Source organism: Petromyzon marinus, chromosome 1 (assembly GCF_048934315.1).
Source record: "Petromyzon marinus isolate PM22_M1 ecotype Great Lakes invasive population chromosome 1, UKy_Petmar_22M1.pri1.0, whole genome shotgun sequence".
Lineage (NCBI taxonomy): Eukaryota > Metazoa > Chordata > Hyperoartia > Petromyzontiformes > Petromyzontidae > Petromyzon > Petromyzon marinus.
The window spans coordinates 2,113,347-2,136,285 of record NC_133667.1 but is presented as its reverse complement, the minus strand read 5'-3'; the positions used below and the strand labels follow the sequence as shown (position 1 = coordinate 2,136,285).

The 22,939-nt window shown below is 59.2% G+C and overlaps 1 protein-coding gene across 1 annotated transcript in view; it reads right to left on the bottom strand.

Annotated features, from left to right (window-relative positions):
* LOC116941407 (uncharacterized) overlaps positions 1–22,939 on the bottom strand; it is a 43,087-nt gene that overhangs the window by 19,472 nt on the left and 676 nt on the right. Inside the window, exons 2-12 of the mRNA XM_076075046.1 lie at positions 20,998–21,170; positions 19,557–19,627; positions 10,992–11,349; positions 9,776–9,910; positions 9,026–9,242; positions 7,725–7,867; positions 6,453–6,550; positions 2,704–2,863; positions 1,943–2,149; positions 1,278–1,439; positions 832–976 (exon numbers count right to left, since the gene is read on the bottom strand). Coding sequence (XP_075931161.1) covers positions 832–976; positions 1,278–1,439; positions 1,943–2,149; positions 2,704–2,863; positions 6,453–6,550; positions 7,725–7,826 — 874 coding nt within the window. The 5' untranslated portion in view covers positions 7,827–7,867; positions 9,026–9,242; positions 9,776–9,910; ... (1 more) ...; positions 19,557–19,627; positions 20,998–21,170. The remainder of the gene's footprint in view (positions 1–831; positions 977–1,277; positions 1,440–1,942; positions 2,150–2,703; positions 2,864–6,452; positions 6,551–7,724; positions 7,868–9,025; positions 9,243–9,775; positions 9,911–10,991; positions 11,350–19,556; positions 19,628–20,997; positions 21,171–22,939) is intronic.

Genomic DNA, 22,939 nt, shown 5'->3' with positions numbered 1-22,939 from the left:
GGCAAAGACCCCCCCCCCCCACACACACACACATCGCCGTGTAGCCTTCACAGACCGTCGGGGCAAGTGCTGTCTGCCACCCACCCCCCGCGGCACACGAGGGGGGTGGGTGGCCAGCGCCACGCCCGGCCGCCTTTGTCTCTCTTAGCGGCGATGTTTACTACACACCGCACCAGGTGCTCATTTGAGGCCGACTCGACCTAGGGGAGGCCGACGAGCGGTTCAGATAATCGTCGCCGGCGTTGGCCGCTTGTGTTCCCCGTGCACGCGTGGACGAGGAACACGCGTGGACACACAGGGGAACATGCAGACACACACACACACGCCTGGGGAGTGAGTGTGGTGTGTATAGAGCGAGTGGGTGAGTGTATGGAGGAGCGATCGAGGGGATGTGGTGAGTGGGTGCGTGCGGCGAGCGGGTGGGTGTGCGTGGTGGAGCGCTTGCGGTGAGCGCGTGCGGTGAGCGCGTGCGGTGAGCGAGTGCGGTGAGCGTGTGCGGTGAGCGCGTGCGGTGAACGCGTGCGGTGAGCGCGTGCGGTGAGCGAGTGCGGTGAGCGCGTGCGGTGAGCGCGTGCGGTGAGCGCGTGCGGTGAGCGAGTGCGGTGAGCGCGTGCGGTGAGCGAGTGCGGTGAGCGCGTGTGGTGAGCGCGTGCGGTGAGCGCGTGCGGTGAGCGCGTGTGGTGAGCGCGTGTGGTGAGCGAGTGCTGTGAGTGTGTGCGGTGAGCGAGTGCGGTAAACGAGTGGGGTGAGCGAGTGAGCGCGTGTGGTAAACGAGTGCGGTGAGCGAGCGTGCGGTGAGCGAGAGTGCGGTGAGCGAGCGAGTTACCGTACCCTGCTGGGAGCTCTCATTGCGCTGGGTGAGGCGCACGGTGAGCAGCACGTCGGGCGAGGGGCAGTGCATGGCGAGGAGGTACGCGGCGATCCTCACCTCCGCCTCGTCGCGCTCGTCTCGGTACAGCTCCACCAGAGCCCCACGCTGCACGCACCGCGACCGCACCGGCGGTGCCACCGCTCGCGGTCAGCGCGGTGAACTTGGTGAGCGCGGCGGGCGTGTGGTGAGTGTGGTGAGTGTGGTGAGTGGTGCGGGTGGTGAGTGAGTGGTGAGTGACTGGTGAGTGGTGGTGAGTGACTGGTGAGTGTGGTGAGTGAGTGGGGAGTGGCGCGTGTGGCTAGTGAGTGGTGAGTGTGGTGAGTGAGTGGGGAGTGGCGCGTGTGGTGAGTGACTGGTGAGTGGGGAGTGGTGAGTGCGGTGAGGGTGAGAGCGTGGTGAGTCTCACGTCGGCCTCGCAGGGGATCCGCCGGAACGCGTCGACAGCCGCGAGCCTCAGCTCCAGGCTGGAGCCGGGCCCGCGGGCCCGGGCACAGCGAGCGAGCACGGGCGCCAGCGTCGCTCCCCCCGCTAGCCCCGCATTGCCCAGCGCCTTGAGGGCCAGCAGCGCCTGCGGACGCGGGGGACACACGGGGGACACGTGGGGGACACGCGGGGACACGCGGGGACAGGCAGAGGCACACGGGGGACATGGGGATACAGAGACACGGAGTCGCGGGGACAATAGAGACGAGAGGTCTCACTTCCTCGGGCCACTCTCAATTCCCTTCGGGCTCCGTGGCCGTGACCGCGTCTCCCAGCGCCCGCTCCTTGCTCAGCTCCACGTGAAACTTGCCCCCAAACCTAAACTGGAGCCGAGTCTTGCCCTCCCTGCCCTCGCTGCCCTCAATACCCCTGCCTTACTGCCCTTCTGTACCCTCCCTGCCCACCCCTGCCCTACCCACACCCCGGTTCCCGTGCCCCTCGCTATCCCTGGCGACCCTCAGCACCCTGCCCCTCGCTGCCCCTGGCGACCGCCTCGACCTGCTCCTAGCTGCCCCTGGCTCTGTACCTGCCCTTGGCTGCCCGCTGGCTGCCCGCTGGCTACCCCCCACCCCCCGCCCCTCCTTGTACCTGTTCCCGGGCCTCGCGTCCCCGGGGCGAGCAGTCGGGCTCCAGGCGGCGGGCGATGGCGTGAACCGCGGCCCGCACAGCGCTCTCCCCGCCGCACCCCACGGCCGCCTTCGTGCAGAAGTTGTGCAGCAGCGCGGACACGGAGAGCAGTGCGGCCCGGGAGCCGGCGGCAGACGTCGCTGTCCCCGCCTCGGACTTCAGCAGCGGCTGCCGGTGGGAGGGGGGGGCACGAGCGACGCCACGCATGGAGTGGGGGGTAAGGCGCGGGGGGCCCGGGACACCGGGAGGAAGCGCCGCGCCGTCACGCGGCGCGACGCTTCATATCGGTCGTCTTGCTGCTCTGCTTAAGACCAGGAGCAGGTGGGTGGCTTCACCGTTGTGGCAAAATCGCCCGACGATGCTGGATGCAATTACAAAACGAGACGTCGTGCTACTCAGATCGTAAATGTTGTGGATTCACTCTTCAAACACACACCGGTGGGCCGAAGGAGAGAACTATTTGGCGTTTCGTTTAACGTGACAAAATCCCCTTGCCGGTTGGCTGTCGGGCGGTGGTTGGGTTTCGACGCATTTATACTTCGGCGATCGAACCCAAAAAACCTTCATTATGAATATCGGTAGTGGTGGTGGTGGGGGGCATCCCGCGAACGTCCCGTATTGCGTGCCCTGTCGTGTGTGCGCGCGCGTGCATGTGTGCGTGTGCCCCGTGGTGTCTCCCCTTGTATTGTGTTTTCTCGTGCGTCCCGCGCCGCGTCTCCTACCGTGACGGCGACGATCATCGCGGCCGTGGGCTCGGGCACAAACGCGAGGGAGCGCAGCCAGCCATGGGCGACGCCCGCGCTCACCGAGCCCAGCTCCGACGCCATGAGCGCCACGCACGCCTCAGAGCCGCACGCGGGCAGAGCCTCCTTCAGCGGGTTCCTGCACCGCGCACGGCGCATGCGCTCGCTCCTAGACTCCCTCGAGGACTCGCTCAGAGACTCCCTCGCGGACTCGCTCAGAGACTCTCTCACGGACTCCTTTGGAGACTCTCTCACGGACTCACTCGGAGACACTCTCACGAACTCACTCAGAGACTCTCTCACGGACTCACTCGGAGACTCTCTCACGGACTCACTCGGAGACTCTCTCGCGGTCTCACTCGTAGACTCTCTCACGGACTCCGTTGGAGACGCTCTCACGGACTCACTCGTAGACTCTCTCACGGACTCGCACAGAGACTCTCTCACGGACTCCGTTGGAGACTCTCTCACGGACTCGCTGGGAGACTCTCTCACGGACTCCGTTGGAGACTCTCTCATGGACTCGCTGGGAGACTCTCTCATGGACTCGCTCACTCTTAGACACTCTCACGGACTCGCTCAGAGACTCTCTCACGGACTCCGTTGGAGACCCTCTCACGGACTCACTCCTAGACTCTCTCACGGACTCCGTTGGAGACTCTCTCACGGACTCCGTTGGAGACTCTCTCACGGACTCCGTTGGAGACTCTCTCACGGACTCCGTTGGAGACTCTCTCACGGACTCCGTTGGAGATTCTCTCACGGACTCGCTCGTAGACTCTCTCGCGGACTCGCTCGGAGACTCTCTCACGGACTCCGTTGGAGACTCTCTCGCGGACTCGCTGGGAGACGCTCTCACGGACTCCGTTGGAGACCCTCTCACGGACTCCGTTGGAGACGCTCTCACGGACTCACTCCTAGACTCTCTCACGGACTCCGTTGGAGACGCTCTCACGGACTCCGTTGGAGACCCTCTCACGGACTCGCTCAGAGACTCTCTCACGGACTCACTCAGAGACTCTCTCACGGACTCCGTTGGAGACACTCTCACGGACTCGCTCGGAGACTCTCTCACGGACTCGCTCATAGACACTCTCACGGACTCGCTCGGAGACTCTCTCACGGACTCACTCCTAGACTCTCTCACGGACTCCGTTGGAGACTCTCTCACGGACTCCGTTGGAGACTCTCTCACGGACTCGCTCAGAGACCCTCTCACGGACTCACTCAGAGACTCTCTCACGGACTCCGTTGGAGACTCTCTCACGGACTCACTCGGAGACTCTCTCACGGACTCACTCGGAGACTCTCTCGCGGTCTCACTCGTAGACTCTCTCACGGACTCCGTTGGAGACGCTCTCACGGACTCACTCGTAGACTCTCTCACGGACTCGCACAGAGACTCTCTCACGGACTCCGTTGGAGACTCTCTCACGGACTCGCTGGGAGACTCTCTCACGGACTCCGTTGGAGACTCTCTCATGGACTCGCTGGGAGACTCTCTCATGGACTCGCTCACTCTTAGACACTCTCACGGACTCGCTCAGAGACTCTCTCACGGACTCCGTTGGAGACTCTCTCACGGACTCACTCCTAGACTCTCTCACGGACTCCGTTGGAGACTCTCTCACGGACTCCGTTGGAGACTCTCTCACGGACTCCGTTGGAGACTCTCTCACGGACTCCGTTGGAGACTCTCTCACGGACTCCGTTGGAGACTCTCTCACGGACTCGCTCGTAGACTCTCTCGCGGACTCGCTCGGAGACTCTCTCACGGACTTCGTTGGAGACTCTCTCGCGGACTCGCTGGGAGACGCTCTCACGGACTCCGTTGGAGACCCTCTCACGGACTCCGTTGGAGACGCTCTCACGGACTCACTCCTAGACTCTCTCACGGACTCCGTTGGAGACGCTCTCACGGACTCCGTTGGAGACCCTCTCACGGACTCGCTCAGATACTCTCTCACGGACTCACTCAGAGACTCTCTCACGGACTCCGTTGGAGACACTCTCACGGACTCGCTCGGAGACTCTCTCACGGACTCGCTCATAGACACTCTCACGGACTCGCTCGGAGACTCTCTCACGGACTCACTCCTAGACTCTCTCACGGACTCCGTTGGAGACTCTCTCACGGACTCCGTTGGAGACTCTCTCACGGACTCGCTCAGAGACCCTCTCACGGACTCACTCAGAGACTCTCTCACGGACTCCGTTGGAGACTCTCTCACGGACTCGCTCGGAGACTCTCTCACGGACTCGCTCATAGACACTCTCACGGACTCGCTCGGAGACTCTCTCACGGACTCGCTCATAGACGCTCTCACGGACTCCGTTGGAGACTCTCTCACGGACTCCGTTGGAGACTCTCTCACGGACTCCGTTGGAGACGCTCTTACGGACTCCGTTGGAGACTCTCTCACGGACTCCGTTGGAGTCTCTCTCACGGACTCACTCGTAGACTCTCTCGCGGACTCGCACAGAGACTCTCTCACGGACTCCGTTGGAGACTCTCTCACGGACTCGCTGGGAGACTCTCTCACGGACTCCGTTGGAGACTCTCTCATGGACTCGCTGGGAGACTCTCTCACGGACTCGCTCACTCCTAGACTCGCTCGCGGACTCGCTCGGAGACTCTCTCACGGACTCCGTTGGAGACTCTCTCGCGGACTCACTCCTAGACTCTCTCACGGACTCCGTTGGAGACTCTCTCACGGACTCCGTTGGAGACTCTCTCACGGACTCACTCCTAGACTCTCTCACGGACTCCGTTGGAGACTCTCTCACGGACTCCATTGGAGACTCTCTCACGGACTCGCTCAGAGACTCTCTCACGGACTCACTCAGAGACTCTCTCACGGACTCCGTTGGAGACTCTCTCACGGACTCACTCAGAGACTCTCTCACGGACTCGCTCATAGACACTCTCACGGACTCGCTCGGAGACCCTCTCACGGACTCGCTCATAGACTCTCTCACGGACTCCGTTGGAGACTCTCTCACGGACTCCGTTGGAGACTCTCTCACGGACTCCGTTGGAGACTCTCTCACGGACTCCGTTGGAGACTCTCTCACGGACTCACTCCTAGACTCTCTCACGGACTCCGTTGGAGACTCTCTCACGGACTTACTCGTAGACTCTCTCACGGACTCGCTCGTAGACTCTCTCACGGACTCGCACGTAGATTCTCTCACGGACTCGTACGCCCACTCACTACCGCCACGACACTCAATACCCGCACGGGCTCTCTACCACTGTGGAGACAAAGGCGTCCGGTCGCGCGACGATGGCCACAACAGCCGCTCGCGCGCCGTGCCGGCCTTCCTAGGCGCTGCTCGCAAACAGCACGTGCATCAATATGGCCGCGTAGGCTACACGCGGGGATCTTTGTCCCCGCGTGTAATTGTAGTAATGAGTGTGTGGATAAGTGTGTGGTGGGGCGTGTTCAGCGTAACGGTTAGTGCACCGAGCTACGAGCCCGGCGACACGAGTTCGATTCCCGCTCGCGACCAATGACCGTGACAAATAATTGAACCCGGTCCTCGATCCCTCCCCTCGATCGACTCGGCCGTAAAATGAGTACCTGGCGCGGTGTGTTAACAATAATCAGCGCTGGGGATGCAAAGGTGGCCTTGGCGGGCGTGGTGTTGGCCACCCACAACCCCGGTGGCACGCCGTGCCGCTCTGCATGGGTGCCGCTCGCTGCGAGCGAGTGTGCGACCCTTACGCGCGGCAGGAGAGACGCGCCAATGCCCACAGGGCCCGCAGCTCCTCGCCACTCAGGCCGCGCAGGGAGAACGCCAGCTCCGGGAAGATCGCAGCCGCCTGGGGTCAAATGCGTCAGTCGATTATGAGGACGAGGATGAGGATGATGATGATGATGTGGATTGGGCAGAGGGACAAAGGTGGTCAGGCGTGGTGTGCCGGCCTTCATGAAGGAGGTAATTGGACAGGTGGTGGTGAGAGGGAATGAGCCGAAGGAGGTGATTGGACAGGTGGTGGTGAGAGGGAACAAGGTGATTGGGCAGCGAAAGCACGACACACAAAGAGCGAACGCGTGCACAGCGGCAGCACACGCAGCTTGGGCAGGAGAGATAGATGACATCACAGCAGTGTGATGTCATCACAGTGGTGTGATGTCATGCACCACGGGCAGCTGCCCCCTCTCTGTTGTTGCACGTAAAAAAGACAAAGAACACCCGTATGGCCTTAACAGGCCGCCTTTGTCTCCCCAGCCCTGATGTTTGCGTACCAAGGTGCCCATCTCAAGGCTGAGTCGACCTAGGGGAGGCCCGGAACCGGTTCAGATATTCTCCGGCCGAATGTCAGGCTCGCCGCACGGCCTTCTAGGAGTGCACAATATCAGCAGCATTGATTACAGGCGACCTCTGCAGCGACGTTCAAAGTTCAGCAGAGTTCAGGCTCGCTTGAACCTGCCCAAAAAATTAATGGACAGGGATTTTCTGGGATCAGTACACGCCGGGCAGTATCATCCTGCCCTGGGATCAGTGCACCCCGGGCAGTATCATCCTGCCCTGGGATCAGTGCACCCCGGGCAGTTTCATCCTGCCCTGGGATCAGTGCACCCCGGGCAGTATCATCCTGCCCCTGTAGAATCAGCACCGCGGACAGCGGCGCGTGGGACCAATGCTGCCAGATTCATCTTTCGGCTGCACGCGCGTGAGGCTGTGCGCGTGCGTGCACGTGGGTTCACGCGTATGGAGCCAATGGGAGGGAGGCTCTTGAATGACGCCCTGGGTCTCTGTCCCGTGACCTCGTGGCAACAGCGAACCACCCGCCACCCTTCGCGTTCGCCCCTAGCCTGGCACACAAGCGCCGCGGTGACATTGCCGCCACTTAGTGGCAAACGGTGGCTGCTGCTGCCGCTGTTTGTGGTCGCCAACAGCACTTGCCCCAACAGTCTGTTGAGGCTGCTACACGAGGTGGGGGGGGGGCAGTGGGGGAGGGGGTGGGTCTTTGGCGTGCGCTCGCTCCCGACCTGCAGGGGGTCCGTGTCGGGCGCGCACAGCACCCGCAGGGCGCCGTGCGCCCCCGACTTGGATCCCCGCTCGGCGGCGTCGTCGCCGGGGCTCCTCTCCATGAGCAGCGTCGTCGCACGCACGAGCGGCACCCGCTCCTCGCCTGGCACGAGCACGCGCGGGGGCACAGAGCGCGCTCACATCACTCTCTCTCACGCATCTCTCTCTCTCTTCACACATCTCTCTCTCTTACATCGTTTCTCTCTTCACACAGCTCTCTCTCTCTCTACACATCTCTCTCACATCTCTCTCTTACATCGTATCTCTATTCAGACAGCTCTCTCTCTCTTCACACATCTCCCTCTCTCTCACATCTCTCTCTCTCTCTCTCACCGTCTCTCTTCACACAGCTCTCTCTCTCTCTCTCGCACCGTCTCTCTTTACACCTCCGATGAGCGCTTATGAGATGTCGATGTGACGACTGAACGAGGTTGTGACCATTCTGTTGACCGCACGGTGCCGTCATGCTGTTCAGTCAGCGCAGCTCCTGTTTGGGGCCTTCACCCGTGGGCCTCTCCTGTTTGGGGCCTTCACCCGTGGGCCTCTCCTGTTTGGGGCCCTCACCCGTGGGCCTCTCCTGTTTGGGGCCTTCACCTGTGGGCCTCTCCTGTTTGGGGCCTTCACCCGTGGGCCTCTCCTGTTTGGGGCCCTCACCCGTGGGCCTCTCCTGTTTGGGGCCTTCACCTGTGGGCCTCTCCTGTTTCGGGCCTTCACCTGTGGACCTCTCCTGTTTGGGGCCTTCACCCGTGGGCCTCTCCTGTTTGGGGCCCTCACCCGTGGGCCTCTCCTGTTTGAGGCCCTCACCTGTGGGCCTCTCCTGTTTGGGGCCTTCACCTGTGGTCCTCTCCTGTTTGGGACCCTCACCCGTGGGCCTCTCCTGTTTGGGGCCCTCACCCGTGGGCCTCTCCTGTTTGGGGCCTTCACCTGTGGGCCTCTCCTGTTTGGGGCCCTCACCCGTGGGCCTCTCCTGTTTGGGGCCTTCACCTGTGGGCCTCTCCTGTTTGGGGCCCTCACCTGTGGGCCTCTCCTGTTTGGGGCCCTCACCCGTGGGCCTCTCCTGTTTGGGACCCTCACCTGTGGGCCTCTCCTGTTTGGGGCCTTCACCTGCGGTGGGCCTCTCCTGTTTGGGACCCTCACCTGTGGGCCCCTCCTGTTTGGGGCCCTCACCTGTGGGCCTCTCCTGTTTGGGACCCTCACCTGTGGGCCCCTCTCCTGTTCGGGACCCTCACCCGTGGGCCCCTCTCCTGTTCGGGACCCTCACCTGCGGTGGGCCTCTCCTCCGTGGGCCCGTGCTGGTCGAACGAGAAGGCCACGCGGGAGCGAGTGCGCACGCCCTGGGCGCGCTGCTGATGCTGATGAAAGGGCGTGAAGAGCAGCTCCTCTTCACACGTGGCGTTCGGCAGCGGGGCCCCGGGCGGGTAGGAGAGCGAGCAGCGCGCGTGGCCCCGCAGGACCTCCTGAGGCCCGCCGCTCGAGTCCTGTCACGGGGATCCCCACACACAGACAAAGATCCCCCCCGCCCACCGTTATGCACTCTGCGTCATTATTTTCCATCGCGCTCCATCTCCACCTCTTGTCTGCATCTTTTGCCACATCTCACCCACAAAGACAAAGGTCCCCCCGTGTAGCCTTAACAGACTGTTGGGGCAAGTGCTGTCAGTGAGTAGCACCGATGAAGGCCGGCACGGCACACGAAGGGGTGGGAAGACCAGCAACCACGCCCGACCGCATTTGTCTCCACAGTGGCGATATTTTGCACACCGCACTGGGTACTCATTTGAGGCTGAGTCGACCTAGGGGAGGCCCAAGACCGGTTTAGATAATCGTCACCAGGTGTTGGCCGTGAGCAGGAATCGAACCCGGGTTGCCAGGTTCGTAGCGCAGCGTAGCGCTAAACGCTACACCACCGCTCCCCCCACACACACACACGCACTTGCACAGGCACACACGCACGCACACCCGCGCTATTTTTCCGGCTGAGCCGACCTAGGGGAGTCCCAGTCTCGCTCACGTGTGGCAGGGCCGTGAGGAGCAGCGAGGAGCTGGAGAAGCCTCGATGCTTGCACGAGCGCAGATCCTTGCTCTTGAGCAGCCCGCCTCCTGCATCGCGGCGGTACTGGGTGCTGCATCGGCCCAGCACGTCCTCCTGGAACACGTGGGGGGACACGGGGGACACGTGGGGAACCCGGAGGACACGGGGAACACGTGGGGACACGTGGGGAACACGGGGGACACGTGGGGACACGTGAGACACGGGGGACACGTGAGACACGGGAGACACGGGGGAACACATGGGACACGGGGGGATACGTGGGAACACGTGGGACACGGGGGGACACGGGGGGACACGGGGGACATGGGGGGACACGGGGGGACACGTGAGACACGGGGGACACGTGAGCCACGGGAGACACGGGGGAACACGTGGGACACGGGGGGACACGGGGGGACACGGGGGACATGGGGGGACACGGGGGGACACGTGAGACACGGGAGACACGGGGGAACACGTGGGACACGGGGGACACGGGGGGACACGTGGGGATACGTGGGACACATGAGACACGTGGAACACGTGGGGACACGTGGGGAACACGGAGAACACGGAAGACATGGGGAGACACATCAGACATGGGGGAACACGTGAGACACGGGAGACACGGGGGAGCACGTGAGACACGGGTAACACGTAGGGACACGAGGGACAAGGGGAACACATGGGAACACGGGGGGAGACGTGGGGAACACGGGAGATTCGGGGGACACGGGAGATTCGGGAGACACGAGGGGACACGGGAGACACGAGGGGACACGGGAGACACGAGGGGACACGGGTCATGGAGTGTGTTCCTGCTCCGAGTGCTGCGCGCGTTGCTGTCATCACCCGCACCGCGTGTCGCCTGCAGGGGGCAGCGTGGCACCATCCTGGAGCCTCTGCTGCAGGGGGGGTCCCGGCGAAGGGGTTGGGGAAGTTTCTAATTGGTGTTGGGGGGGGGTGTTTGTAAACATCGCCACTCGGGAGATAAAGGCGGCCGGGGCGCGTTGCTGGCCACCCACCCCCTCGTGCGCCGTGCCGGCCTTCATAGGTGCTGCTAACGGCACTTGCCCCAACATTTTGCTGAGGCTATACGGGGGGTGGGGGGGGGATCTTTGTCTTTGTTAGGGGTAGCGAAGGTGTCACTGGGTTAGCAGCGTTGTTGGGTCAGTGCTGCACCGCGAATTCTCACCTCGACTACGTCCACGTTCCCATGGGGCCCAGGGAGGGAATCATCGGTCTCCGGCAGGAAGCCGTGGGCCACAGGGAGGGAGCCGTGGGCCCCCTGGAGGGAGCCGTGGGCCCCAGGGAGGGAGTTCTCTGTCTCCGGCAGGAAGCCGTGGGCCCCAGGGAGGGAGCCGTGGGCCTCCTGGAGGGAGCCTTGGGCGTCCTGTAGGAAGCCGTGGGCCACAGGGAGGGAGTTCTGCACGGCGCTCAGGAGTCCCCGCTTCACGTTCAGGGCCCAAATCTCCTCTCCCACGGCTGGGCACAGCCGCGGGATGAGCCCCCCTTGCAGGGAGAAGTGAAGGGGGTTCGCCTCCAGCTCGGCCCTGGGGGGCGGGGTGGGGGGAGATACAGTCGAGGAGAACTCAATTTAACACGTTGGCTTTCGCGACCAATATCCATAATAGAGGGGTTTTTTTGTTAGATCGCGTAAATATATAAATGCGTCGCTAAAACCCGCCACCACCCGACACAGCCAACTAGTAAGGGGTTGTCACGTAAACAGAACGTGGCCAATTCGTAATTAACAACACACCGGTGTAGTGCTGTACTAGTATAATACACTATACTACACTATACACTACACTATTCACTACACTGTACACTACACTATACACACTACATACTAGTGCTGTACTAGTATACTACACTATACTACACTACACTATATACTACACTATACACTACACTGCATACTAGTGCTGTACTAGTATACTACACTATAATACACTACACTACACACTACACTACACACTAGTGCTGTAAAAGTGACGAATTGGCCACGTTCTGTTTACGTGACAAATCCCTTACTAGTTGGCTGTGTCGGGTGGTGGCGGGTTTTAACGACACATTTATACATTTACGCGATCTAACCCACAAACAAAAAATCTATTGTGGAGGAGAACTCAGTCCAGCAAACTCAACAACTTTGTCAATTATAACACTGTGCGTGTGCGGCCTTCAAGTGAATGCACGCGCATGTTTGAACTTCTTTCGCACCGTGCGTAGACGACCGAGGCTAACCGGAGGTGCGGGGCAAGGACGACACCACTCAACACGACGACAGCAAGAAGCACATTTTGACTTAAAACTGTCGTGACTGCAGGAATTCATATTCATGGTCCTTTCGGTAAAAGTCACGTAGATAGAGAACTAAATAAAAAAATTACAACATGATTTTATTTTTATAAAATAAAAATGATATTATTTTTTTATAAAATAAAAATAGTAATAATTATTTTATTGTTTATAAAATTAAAACGATATTATTATTTTTTTATAAAATAGAAATAATTATTATTTTATTTTTATAAACTAAAATTTATAATATTTTTTTTTTATAAAATAAACAAATTTATTATTTTATTTGTATAAAATAAAAATAATAATGTTATTCAATTTCATATCTTCGTGACTTTACCGAAATAACCAAGAATATAGCAAGAAGCAAGTTCTAAAGAAATTCGTTTGTCAATCTCGACGGTGATGTAAACCGGCGCAGCCTCAGTGGCTTCCTAATATCGGAATGGAAGAGCGTTCCAGACGGCCGCAGAAGCGCATCCGAAAGCACCGCGCGATGCGGTGACCGGCGTCTTTGTCCGACGGCGATGACGACGGTGGTGCTGGTGGTTTAAACTCCTTCACGAGATCAGCAGAGGTATCGTTATCCGCTCTTTGCAAAATGTCTGTATGTTGAACCTCTTTCGCACCGTACGTAGCCAACCGTGCTGATCGGAAGGATGATGATGATGATGGCCGAGACTAACAACGGAGTGACAGCCAACGGAAGGGAACGCAGCTCGTGTGCGGAGGGCTGCCAGATGGACTGATGCACATCCATCGCGTGCCCTTCGTTCAGCAGTTGACAGATCATGGCTGCTGATGGTGTTGGTGGTGTTCACGATGATGATGAAGACGGTGACGAGGTGATGAAGGTTATAGGGCTAAGGAGGCGATGATGTAACGAGGTAACGGCGCCGCACCCTGGAACCAGAGCAGCTGCCTTCAGGGCACGCGGTCAGGCGAGTCCGGGCAGGTAGCTGTCCCCTCTCTCTCCGCTCTCCCCTCTTCTCAAACCTCTCTCCTCTTTCCCCTCTCCCCCCAAGCTTCTCTCCCTTCCGCTCTATCAACCTCTTTCCTAACTCCCGTCTCCTCCACCTACCTCAAACTCTCTCTCTCTCTGTTATGTCTCGGCGCATCCAGCGCCACAACGCGTGTGTTTATTGTGAATTTCGTATCAAAATCGCCTCCAGTGCTTGTTGCTGCTGGCGGCAATGAAAGTGGTTTGAAAGTCAAAAATCTCTCCTGTCCACTCTCTCTCCTATCAACTCTCTCTCTCTCCTGCCCCCCTCTCTTTGTCCTGTCCCCTCCTCCCCCCCCCCCCTTTCTCTCTCTCCCCTATCCCCTCTCTTTCTCCTATCCACTCTCTCTCATATCCACTCTCCTTTTTTTTCTTTATCAGATACAAATACCAGAGAAAGGGAGATGCTCAAATATTTAAATAAATAGCCACTAAGATATCAGTGAAAAGAAGATTGTGTAAAACATCTGATAGGAAGGGGTAAGGCACCGACCACAACGGACGGCGCAAACAAATGTCCCCCCCCCCCCGTGTAGCCTTGGAGCCTGGCTGGGGCAGGTGCTCGTCCAGCGAGGCCCATTGGTGGTGCGGTGTGGCCAATACCGGTGGCGACGTCCGGTACACGCACGCCGCACCCAGGCGCTCATTGAAGGCCGAGTGCACTTAAATCCGGGGGGGGTGGGGGGGAACATTTTTTCTGCCAAGGGCCATTTGAATATTTTTAACATCATTCGCGGGCCAAACAAAATTATCAACTTAAACATTAGCCCGTTATATTTGGTCAAACAATTCATTAACTCAACCCCTAATGCGATGGCTGGAAATGCTTTCTCTTTGGCGAGGCGTGGTGAGGATGTTAGCCGGTGTTGATGATGTTGCTGCTACTCGCAACTGCTTTTCCAGGTTTGCTCCTAGATTTATTGAATTTCGAGTCCCGCCTGCGGTTGCCTTTGCAGGGCCAGAGACCAAATGATTTCGGGGCCTTATACAGCCCGCGGGCTGGACGTTCCCCACCCCTGACCTAAACGAGAAAAACAAAACTCTCTCTCCTGCCCCCCCTATCTCTCCTACCCCCCTCTCTCTCCTGTCCCCCCCCCCTCTCTCTCCTGTCCCCCCCCCCTCTCTCTCTCCTGTCCCCCCCCTCTCTCTCCTGTCCCCCCCCCTCTCTCCTGACCCTCTCTCCCCTCTCCTCCCTCTCCCCTCGCCCGGGGGCTCGACCCAGCGATGGGAGGAATGCGGCTCCCCCCTCTTCCAACTCCCACTGGAGGGGGGGGGGGGAGCAGGGGTCTCGCGGATCCTTCCCGGGGGGGGGCGGGAGCCTGAGGTCACGGAGGGGGGGGTCGGGGGAGGGGTCGGGGCGGTGGGTGACTGGGGGTCAGGGGTTAAGGTCTGGCACGGGGCATAGCGCCTGCAACTCGCACGAGCGATCGGTTGCGCGACCGAGCGATCCGATTGCGGGCGTCTGCGCAACCGGTTGCGAGCAGTTGCGCAACCGGCATAACCCTGCTCGTCTTGGCCGTGTCGCTGGTTGCGACTTGGAGTTGCGTGTCTCGCGGTTGCTGCTGCTGGTGATGACCGTTGTTGTTGTTGCTGCTGGTGACGATCCTTGTTGTTGCTGATCGTTGTTGTTGTTGATGATTATCCTTATTGCTGATGATGATGATGACCGTTGTTGTTGTTGCTGCTGGTAATGATCCTTGTTGTTGCTGATCGTTGTGGATGTTGTTGTTGATGATTATCCTTGTTGCTGATGATGATGATCGTTGTTGTTGTTGCTGCTGGTGATGATCCTTGTTGTTGTTGCTGATCGTTGTGGTTGTTGTTGATTATCCTTGTTGTTGATGATGATTGTTGTTGTTGCTGCTGGTGATGATCCCTGTTGTTGTTACTGATCGTTGTGGTTGTTGTTGTTGATGATTATCCTTGTTGTTGATGATGATGATCGTTGTTGTTGCTGCTGGTGATGATCCTTGATGTTGTTGCTGATCGTTGTGATTATCCTTGTTGCTGATGATGATGATGACCGTTGTGGTTGTTGTTGCTGCTGGTAATGATCCTTGTTGTTGCTGATCGTTGTGGTTATTGTTGTTGATGATTATCCTTGTTGCTGATGATCGTTGTTGTTGTTGCTGCTGGTGATGATCCTTGTTGTTGTTGCTGATCGTTGTGGTTGTTGTTGTTGATTATCCTTGTTGTTAATGATGATGATTGTTGTTGTTGTTGCTGCTGGTGATGATCCTTGTTGTTGCTGATCGTTGTGGTTGTTGTTGTTGATGATTATCCTTGTTGCTGATGATGATCGTTGTTGTTGTTGTTGCTGCTGGTGATGATCCTTGTTGTTGCTGATCGTTGTGGTTGTTGTTGATTATTATCCTTGTTGTTGATGATGATGATGATTGTTGTGGTTGTTGTTGCTGCTGATGATGATCCTTGTTGTTGCCGATCGTTGTGGTTGTTGTTGTTGATGATGATCCTTGTTGCTGATGATGATGTTTGTTGTGGTTGTCGTTGTTGCTGCTGATGATAATCCTTGTTGTTGTTGCTGATCGTTGTGGTTGTTGATGATTATCCTTGTTGCCGATGATGATGATCGTTGTGGTTGTTGTTGTTGTTGCTGATGATCCTTGTTGTTGTTGCTGATGATGATGATGATCGTTGTGGTGGTTGTTGTTATTGTTAAGCTGCGCCCAGGAATGCGTCGGGACCAGTGGAGGAGCGCGAGGTGCCGTGCGGACAGCGGCGCATTCCTGGGCTCAGAGCCAAGGTGCGAACTTCCACGGATTTCTGTCGCTGGCGGTCTCAGCACCGAGCGGAGATCCGGCCTCCGCAAACTTCAACATCATCATCGTCATCTCCAACGCCATCATCGTCTTCACCGTCTTCAACATCATCATCTCCAACATCATCATCTCCAACATCATCTCTCACATTATCTCCAACATCATCATCGTCTTCAACATCATCATCTCCAACATCATCATATCTCACATTATCCTCAACATCATCATTATCTCTAACATCATCATCCCCAACATCATCATCTCCAACATCATCGTCTTCAACATCATCATCTCCAACATTATAATCTCCCACATTATCTCTAACATCATCATCATCTCCAACAGCATCATCATCATCCGCAACATCATCCCCAACATCATCATCATCATCATCTCTCACATAATCTCCAACATCATCATTATCTCTAACATCATCATCATCATCATCTCCAACAACATCATCCTCAACATCATCATCCCCAACATAATCATCCCCAACAATATCATCTGCAACATCATCATCATCCCCAATATCATCATCATTATCCCCAACCTCATCATCATGATCCCCAGCATCATCATCCCCAATCATCATCATCATCCCCAACCTCATCATCATCATCCCATCATCATCCTCGACTTCATCCCGGACACAAACACAGTCTCGCCGTGACCGCCGAGTTCCATGTGACTTGATTTAGAGGTTCCACACGGGTCTATGTTCCCACGGGGTATTGGGGGTTCCATGGGATCTTGAGAGGAATCCACAGCGTTTGGGAGTTCAACAGACTCCTGGAGGTGCGATTGGGTGTTGAGAGTTCCACGGGGGGTCTTGAGGGTTCCACGGGGGGTCTTGAGGGTTTCACGGGGGGTCTTGAGAGTTCCACGGGGGGTGTTGAGGGTTCCACGGGGGGTCTTGAGGGTTCCACGGGGGGTGTTGAGGGTTCCACGGGGGTCTTGAGGGTTCCACGGGGGTCTTGAGGGTTCCACGGGGGTCTTGAGGGTTCCACGGGGGGTGTTGAGGGTTCCACGGGGGGTCTTGAGGGTTCCACGGGGGGTCTTGAGGGTTCCACGGGGGTCTTGAGGGTTCCACGCGATCGCAGGGACAGGGATGTAGGACCGGGCCTCGGCACCCGCAGGCTGCCCGGTCGCCTGGCTCTCACGACAGAAATCCGCGGAAGTTCCCCCCCCCCACCACCCCACCACCAACTCACCCGACCCCACCACCAACTCACCCGACCCCACCACCGCCCGCCAGGATGATCGCCCCCCCCCCCCCCTCACGCCCGCCCGCTAGCCCCCGCGTGCCGTAGGTGCAAGGCAATTAGCGAAAGCGCCGCGCATTCTTCCACCGCAAGGGGAGAGCGGGGAGCGCCACCGCTCACCCGCCCCCCACCCCCCTCCTCCTCTCCCCACTCACCCTAGCAGCCATCACTCAACTCTCACGCCCATTCCTCACTGATCCCCGTGCCGCAGAATCGCGGTTGTCAACTTCACTCCGGCACACACTCGGCCACTGGGGACGCGTGGAGCCGGGGGGTGTGGGGAGGTGGGGGCTGTGGTGGTGTAGTAGGGGGGGGCTGTGGTGGTGTAGTAGGGGGGGGGCTGTGGTGGTGTGCTAGAGAGGGGGGCTGTGGTGTTGTAGTAGAGGGGGGCTGTGGTGGTGTAGTAGAGGGGGGGGGCTGTGGTGGTGTGGTAGATGGGGGGGCTGTGGTGGTGTGGTAGAGGGGGGGGCTGTGGTGGTGTAGTAAAGGGGGGGGGCTGTGGTGGTGTATTAGTGGGGGCTGTGGTGGTGTAGTAGAGGGGGGGGGGCTGTGGTGGTGTAGTAGAGGGGGGGGCTGTGGTGGTGTATTAGGGGGGGCTGTGGTGGTGTAGTAGGGGGGGGGGGCTGTGGTGGTGTAGTAGAGGGGGGGGCTGTGGTGGTGTAGTAGAGAGGGGGGGCTGTGGTGGTATAGTAGGGGGGGGGGCTGTGGTGGTGTAGTAGAGGGGGGGGCTGTGGTGGTGTAGTAGAGGGGGGGGCTGTGGTTGTGTAGTAAAGGGGGGGGGGCTGTGGTGGTGTATTAGGGGGGGCTGTGGTGGTGTAGTAGAGGGGGGGGCTGTGGTGGTGTATTAGGGGGGGGCTGTGGTGGTGTAGTAGAGGGGGGGGGCTGTGGTGGTGTAGTAGAGGGGGGGCTGTGGTGGTGTAGTAGAGAGGGGGGGCTGTGGTGGTGTAGTAGGGGGGGGGGGCTGTGGTGGTGTAGTAGAGGGGGGGCTGTGGTGGTGTAGTAGAGGGGGGGGGCTGTGATGGTGTAGTAGAGGGGGAGGCTGTGGTGGTGTAGTAGAGGGGGGGGGCTGTGGTGGTGTAGTAGAGGGGGGGCTGTGGTGGTGTAGTAGAGGGGGGGGGCTGTGGTGGTGTAGTAGAGGGGGGGCTGTGGTGGTGTAGTAGAGGGGGGCTGTGGTGGTGTGGTGTGGTGGTGTGGTGGTGGAGTGGTGGAGGGTGGTGGAGTGGTGTAGTAAAGGGGGGCTGTGGTGGTGTAGTAGAGGGGGGGGGCTGTGGTGGTGTAGTAGAGGGGGGCTGTGGTGGTGTGGTGGTGTGGTGGAGTGGTGGTGTGGTGGAGTGGTGGTGTGGTGGTGTGGTGGAGGGTGGTGGAGTGGCCATAATGAAAGGGTGCAGCGTTGCTCGTGGAATCCGGTGGCAGGGCAGCAGTTCGTCCCCTAGAGATAGCAGCAGCAGAGGGAGCGGGAGGGTGGGGGCAAGGGGGAGGGTAGGGGCTAGGGGGATGGTGGGGGCTAGGCGGAGGGTGGGGGCTAGGGGGAGGGTGTGGGCTAGGCGGAGGGTGGGGGCTAGGCGGAGGGTGGGGGCTAGGGGGATGGTGGGGGCTAGGCGGAGGGTGGGGGCTAGGGGGAGGGTGGGGGCTAGGCGGAGGGTGGGGGCTAGGCGAAGGGTGGGGGGAGGGGGTGGACTCTCCCCCCCGAACCCCTTGCGCCGAACGCGTCCGAGCTCGCCCCCCCCCCCCGTAAAGCGGAGGAATTTTCTCCGCAGCTGCAGTCGTGGCCCCGGGCTGGGCGGTTGTGGTTGAGGAGGTTGAGGAGGGTGAGGAGGGAGTGGGGGTGAGGGGTGGGAATCGACTCTCCCACCGCAGCGGCGAGCAATTGGCGGGGAGCGGCTCCTCGGACATCCCCTTAGGACCCCCTCCAAGGACCCCGCGGGGCTAGCGTGCGTGTGTGCGTGCGTGCCCTGGGTTGCGGTGGTGTAGCGGTTAGCGCTACGCTGCGCTACGAACCTGGCGACCCGGGTTCGAGTCCCGCTCACGGTCAACACCACCAGTGACGATTAATCTGAACCGGTCCTGGGCCTCTCGTAGGTCGACTCAGCCTCAAATTAGTACCCGGTGCGACGTGTAAACATCGCCCCTGGAGAGACAAAGGCGGCCGGGCGTGGTGCTGGCCACCCACCCCCTCGCGTGCCGTGCCGGCCTTTATGGGTGCTCGCTAACAGCGCTTGCCCCAACAGTCTGTTACAGGCTACACGGTGGAGAGCTTTGTCTTTGTTTTTGTGTTCCCTGGGAAGCCTCGGAGCCGGGTAGCGGCAGGGCTCTCCCATCCCGGGGGTCCGCGCGGAGGGCACGGGTTCGATGGGTTTCGACTGCGGTGTGGGGGTGTTGGCGGCCCTGCCGGGGACATCGCGGGCTACCTGAGCTCATCCGAGGCGGGCAGAGGCTCCGCCCGGCGACCCTCGAGGGACGAGATCCTCGTGTCGCGCAACTGCAAGACGCCGAGGGGGGGGGAGGGGTGGTGGGGTCAAGGGAGACACACCAAGACGCGACACGTGAACACACACCCCGGGGTCACGGTCGCGACTCGTGAACAAGTGACACCTGACCCATAGGGCTGTAACGACACGCGCACGTGTGCGTGCGTGTGTGTGTACGCGTGGGACTAAATGCGGTGTGTAAACATCACCACTGGGGGAGACAAAGGCGTCCGGGCGTGGTGTTGGCCACCCACCCCCTCGTGTGTGCCGTGCCGGCTTTCATAGGTGATGCTACTTTCTTACAGCACTTGCACCAACAGTCTGTTGAGGCGATACGGGAGATCTTTATCTTCTGTGTGGGTGGGAGCGGTGGTGTAGCGGTTAGCGCTACGCTGCGCTACGAACCCGGCGACCCGAGTTCGATTCCCGCTCACGGCCAACACCACCAGTGACGATTAATCTGAACCGGTCCTGGGTCTCCCCTAGGTCGACTCAGCCTCAAAACCAGTACCTGGGTGCGGTGTGCAGTAAACATCGCCACTGGGGGAGACAAAGGCGGCCGGGCGTGGTGTTGGCCACCCACCCCCCTCGTGTGTGCCGTGCGGGCCTTCACAGTTGCGCGCTAACAGCACTTGCCCCAACAGTCTATTACAGGCTACACGGGGGATCTTTGCAACTCTGCGGTGTGGTGCCCCGCTCCCTCCACCACACCCCGCTCACTCGACCACACCCCGCTCACTCCACCACACCCCGCTCACTCCACCACACCCCGCTCACTCCACCACACCCCGCTCACTCCACCACACCCCGCTCCCTCCACCACACCCCGCTCACTCCACCACACCCCGCTCACTCTACCACACCCCGCTCACTCCACCACACCCCGTGACATCCACCACACCCCGCTCCCTCCACCACACCCCGCTCCCTCCACCACACCCCGTGACATCCACCACACCACGCTCACTCCACCACACCCCGCTCACTCCACCACACCCCGCTCACTCCACCACACCCCGCTCACTCCACCACACCCCGTGACATCCACCACACCCCGCTCCCTCCACCATACCCCGCTCCCTCCACCACACCCCGTGACATCCACCACACCCCGCTCCCTCCACCACACCCCGTGACATCCACCACACCCCGCTCCCTCCACCACACCCCGCTCACTCCACCACACCCCGTGACATCCACCACACCCCGCTCCCTCTACCACACCCCGCTCACTCCACCACACCCCGCTCCCTCCACCACACCCCGCTCCCTCCACCATACCCCGGTCCCTCCACCACACCCCGCTCACTCCACCACACCCCGCTCCCTCCACCACACCCCGTGACCGCTACCACACCGGACAACGGAGGCGCGTGCGTACCTGCAACACCAGGTGGCACCGGCTGAGCACGTGCACGCGCGCGCTGCCCTCAAGGCGGAAGCCGCCGCTGCCCTCGCCGCGCGCCGCTGCCCCCGCCGCCAGCAGCGTCTCCCCCTCGGAGCGGAAGGCGTACGAGAAGGAGGTCCCGGCGCGGAGGGTCTGCGTGGAGGGACCTGCAGGGGGGAACCACCACCATCACCACCACCACTATCATCATCATCATCATCACCACCCCGGGCTCTTAGTGGTTCCCTTCGCGTCCCCTTCACAAGGACCCCCCCACACACACACAACCCTCCCCCCCCCATCATCACCACAAGCCCCGTTTCCAGGAGGGTCCTTGCCGCTCTATTCTTTTGTTTGTGCTTGTAAGACGCTGTGAGGCCAAGGTGGACGACGCGGGTGTTTGTCACACGCGCGGGAGGAGACCGGAGCGCCCGCAGGAAACACACGCCGTGCGCGAGGGAGCAACGCTCTATCCCCCCCCCCCCCCCTACTTTACAGACGGAAACAGGTGGCGGATCGGTCCGCCCGCCTTCCGTCTGCGATCCACCGACCCCGCACGATCCACTGACCCTCGCTGCCGCCTCCACAGCACCGGATGTCGGGCAGCCACGTGCGGTGTAGCCACCACAAAAGGGCACCCCCCACCCCTTTGCGTCCTCTGCGCAAGGACTCCCGACGCGGTGCATGGGACCAGAGCGAAACACCCCCTGACTTGCTTGGACTCGCCTGATATGGTGGTACTCATTTTTAGTCGTACCAACGTCTTTCAATTGCCGATTAAATTAAATAGTAATACAAATTTATAATCACGGCGACGGCCGTATTTAACGTGCTACTACCATCACGCAGTGCGCGCGTTTACTATCCGAATGCTAAGCAGGACACTTCCAGCGTCGCTAAATATTCGCCACCTTTTCGCGGTGCTCCGGACTTGCGAATTCTGCTCTTGGCCCGCCCACGGACTAACGCGGCCCACGGCCAGGTGGCCTTAGAGGGACAAGGCCATTGGCCCATTGCTTTTGCCGTGCCACTCCTCGTGGTGGTGGTGGTGGAGGTGGTGGCGCTTGCCCACGATGGTGTTGCTGTCCATGGTGCTGGTGGTGCTGGTGGTAGAGTTGATGGCCTTTCGGTGGTGATTGTCTCCTTGCTGTGGCTGCTGCTAGTGGCTGTGTCCATGCTGCTGTTGGCCTAGCTACAGAGAGGTTCCTCGTAGGCCCGGCGGCACAGAATGCAGAATCAATTGTTTATTAATACTGGAGGAATCCGATGAGCTGTAAAGCTCTTTTTTTTACAGATGCCCAGTAGGGGCGGGTACCACGTGGGGCAACCTCTTCCTTCCACCATCCACAGGGCGGTCGTCGTTGGGATATTTTTTGTTACACGCTTTTATTTAACTCACTCTGTCTGTTGTTGTTGTCGTCGTTTTCGTTGTTGTCGTCGTTGTTTTGTATCCTCAAATCTTGTAACTCAATTTTAACCCACTTCCCAATGTGGTATCGACTGCAAACTTGGTATGCTTATGTCATACTGATGACAATACTATATTCTATCATATAAATATAAAAATATATATATTTTTAACATTATTTTTTATACGTTATGTTTCGGCTTGGGTGTAATTGTCCACGGTCAACTGACGTTGGGTGTAATTGTTCACGGTCCTTTACGTTGTGGCAAGCTTCGGGGCCACTTCCTGGAGTCGTGGAGTTCTTCCATTACTAGTACATTTCATTAAAGCGTGTTTAAAAAAAAAGTTTGTTTAAATATTACTTATTATGTGTGAAGTCAGGGGCAAATTGTTCCCCTCTGGGGCCCTTGCTGCTGCTGCTGCTGCTGGTAGTGGTGGTGGTGTCAGCGGTGCTCGTAGCACGCGTGCCGGTGCCACTGTTAAAGAGCTTTGGTGCCAGTAAATTAAAACCCACGGTCCCGTGACGCT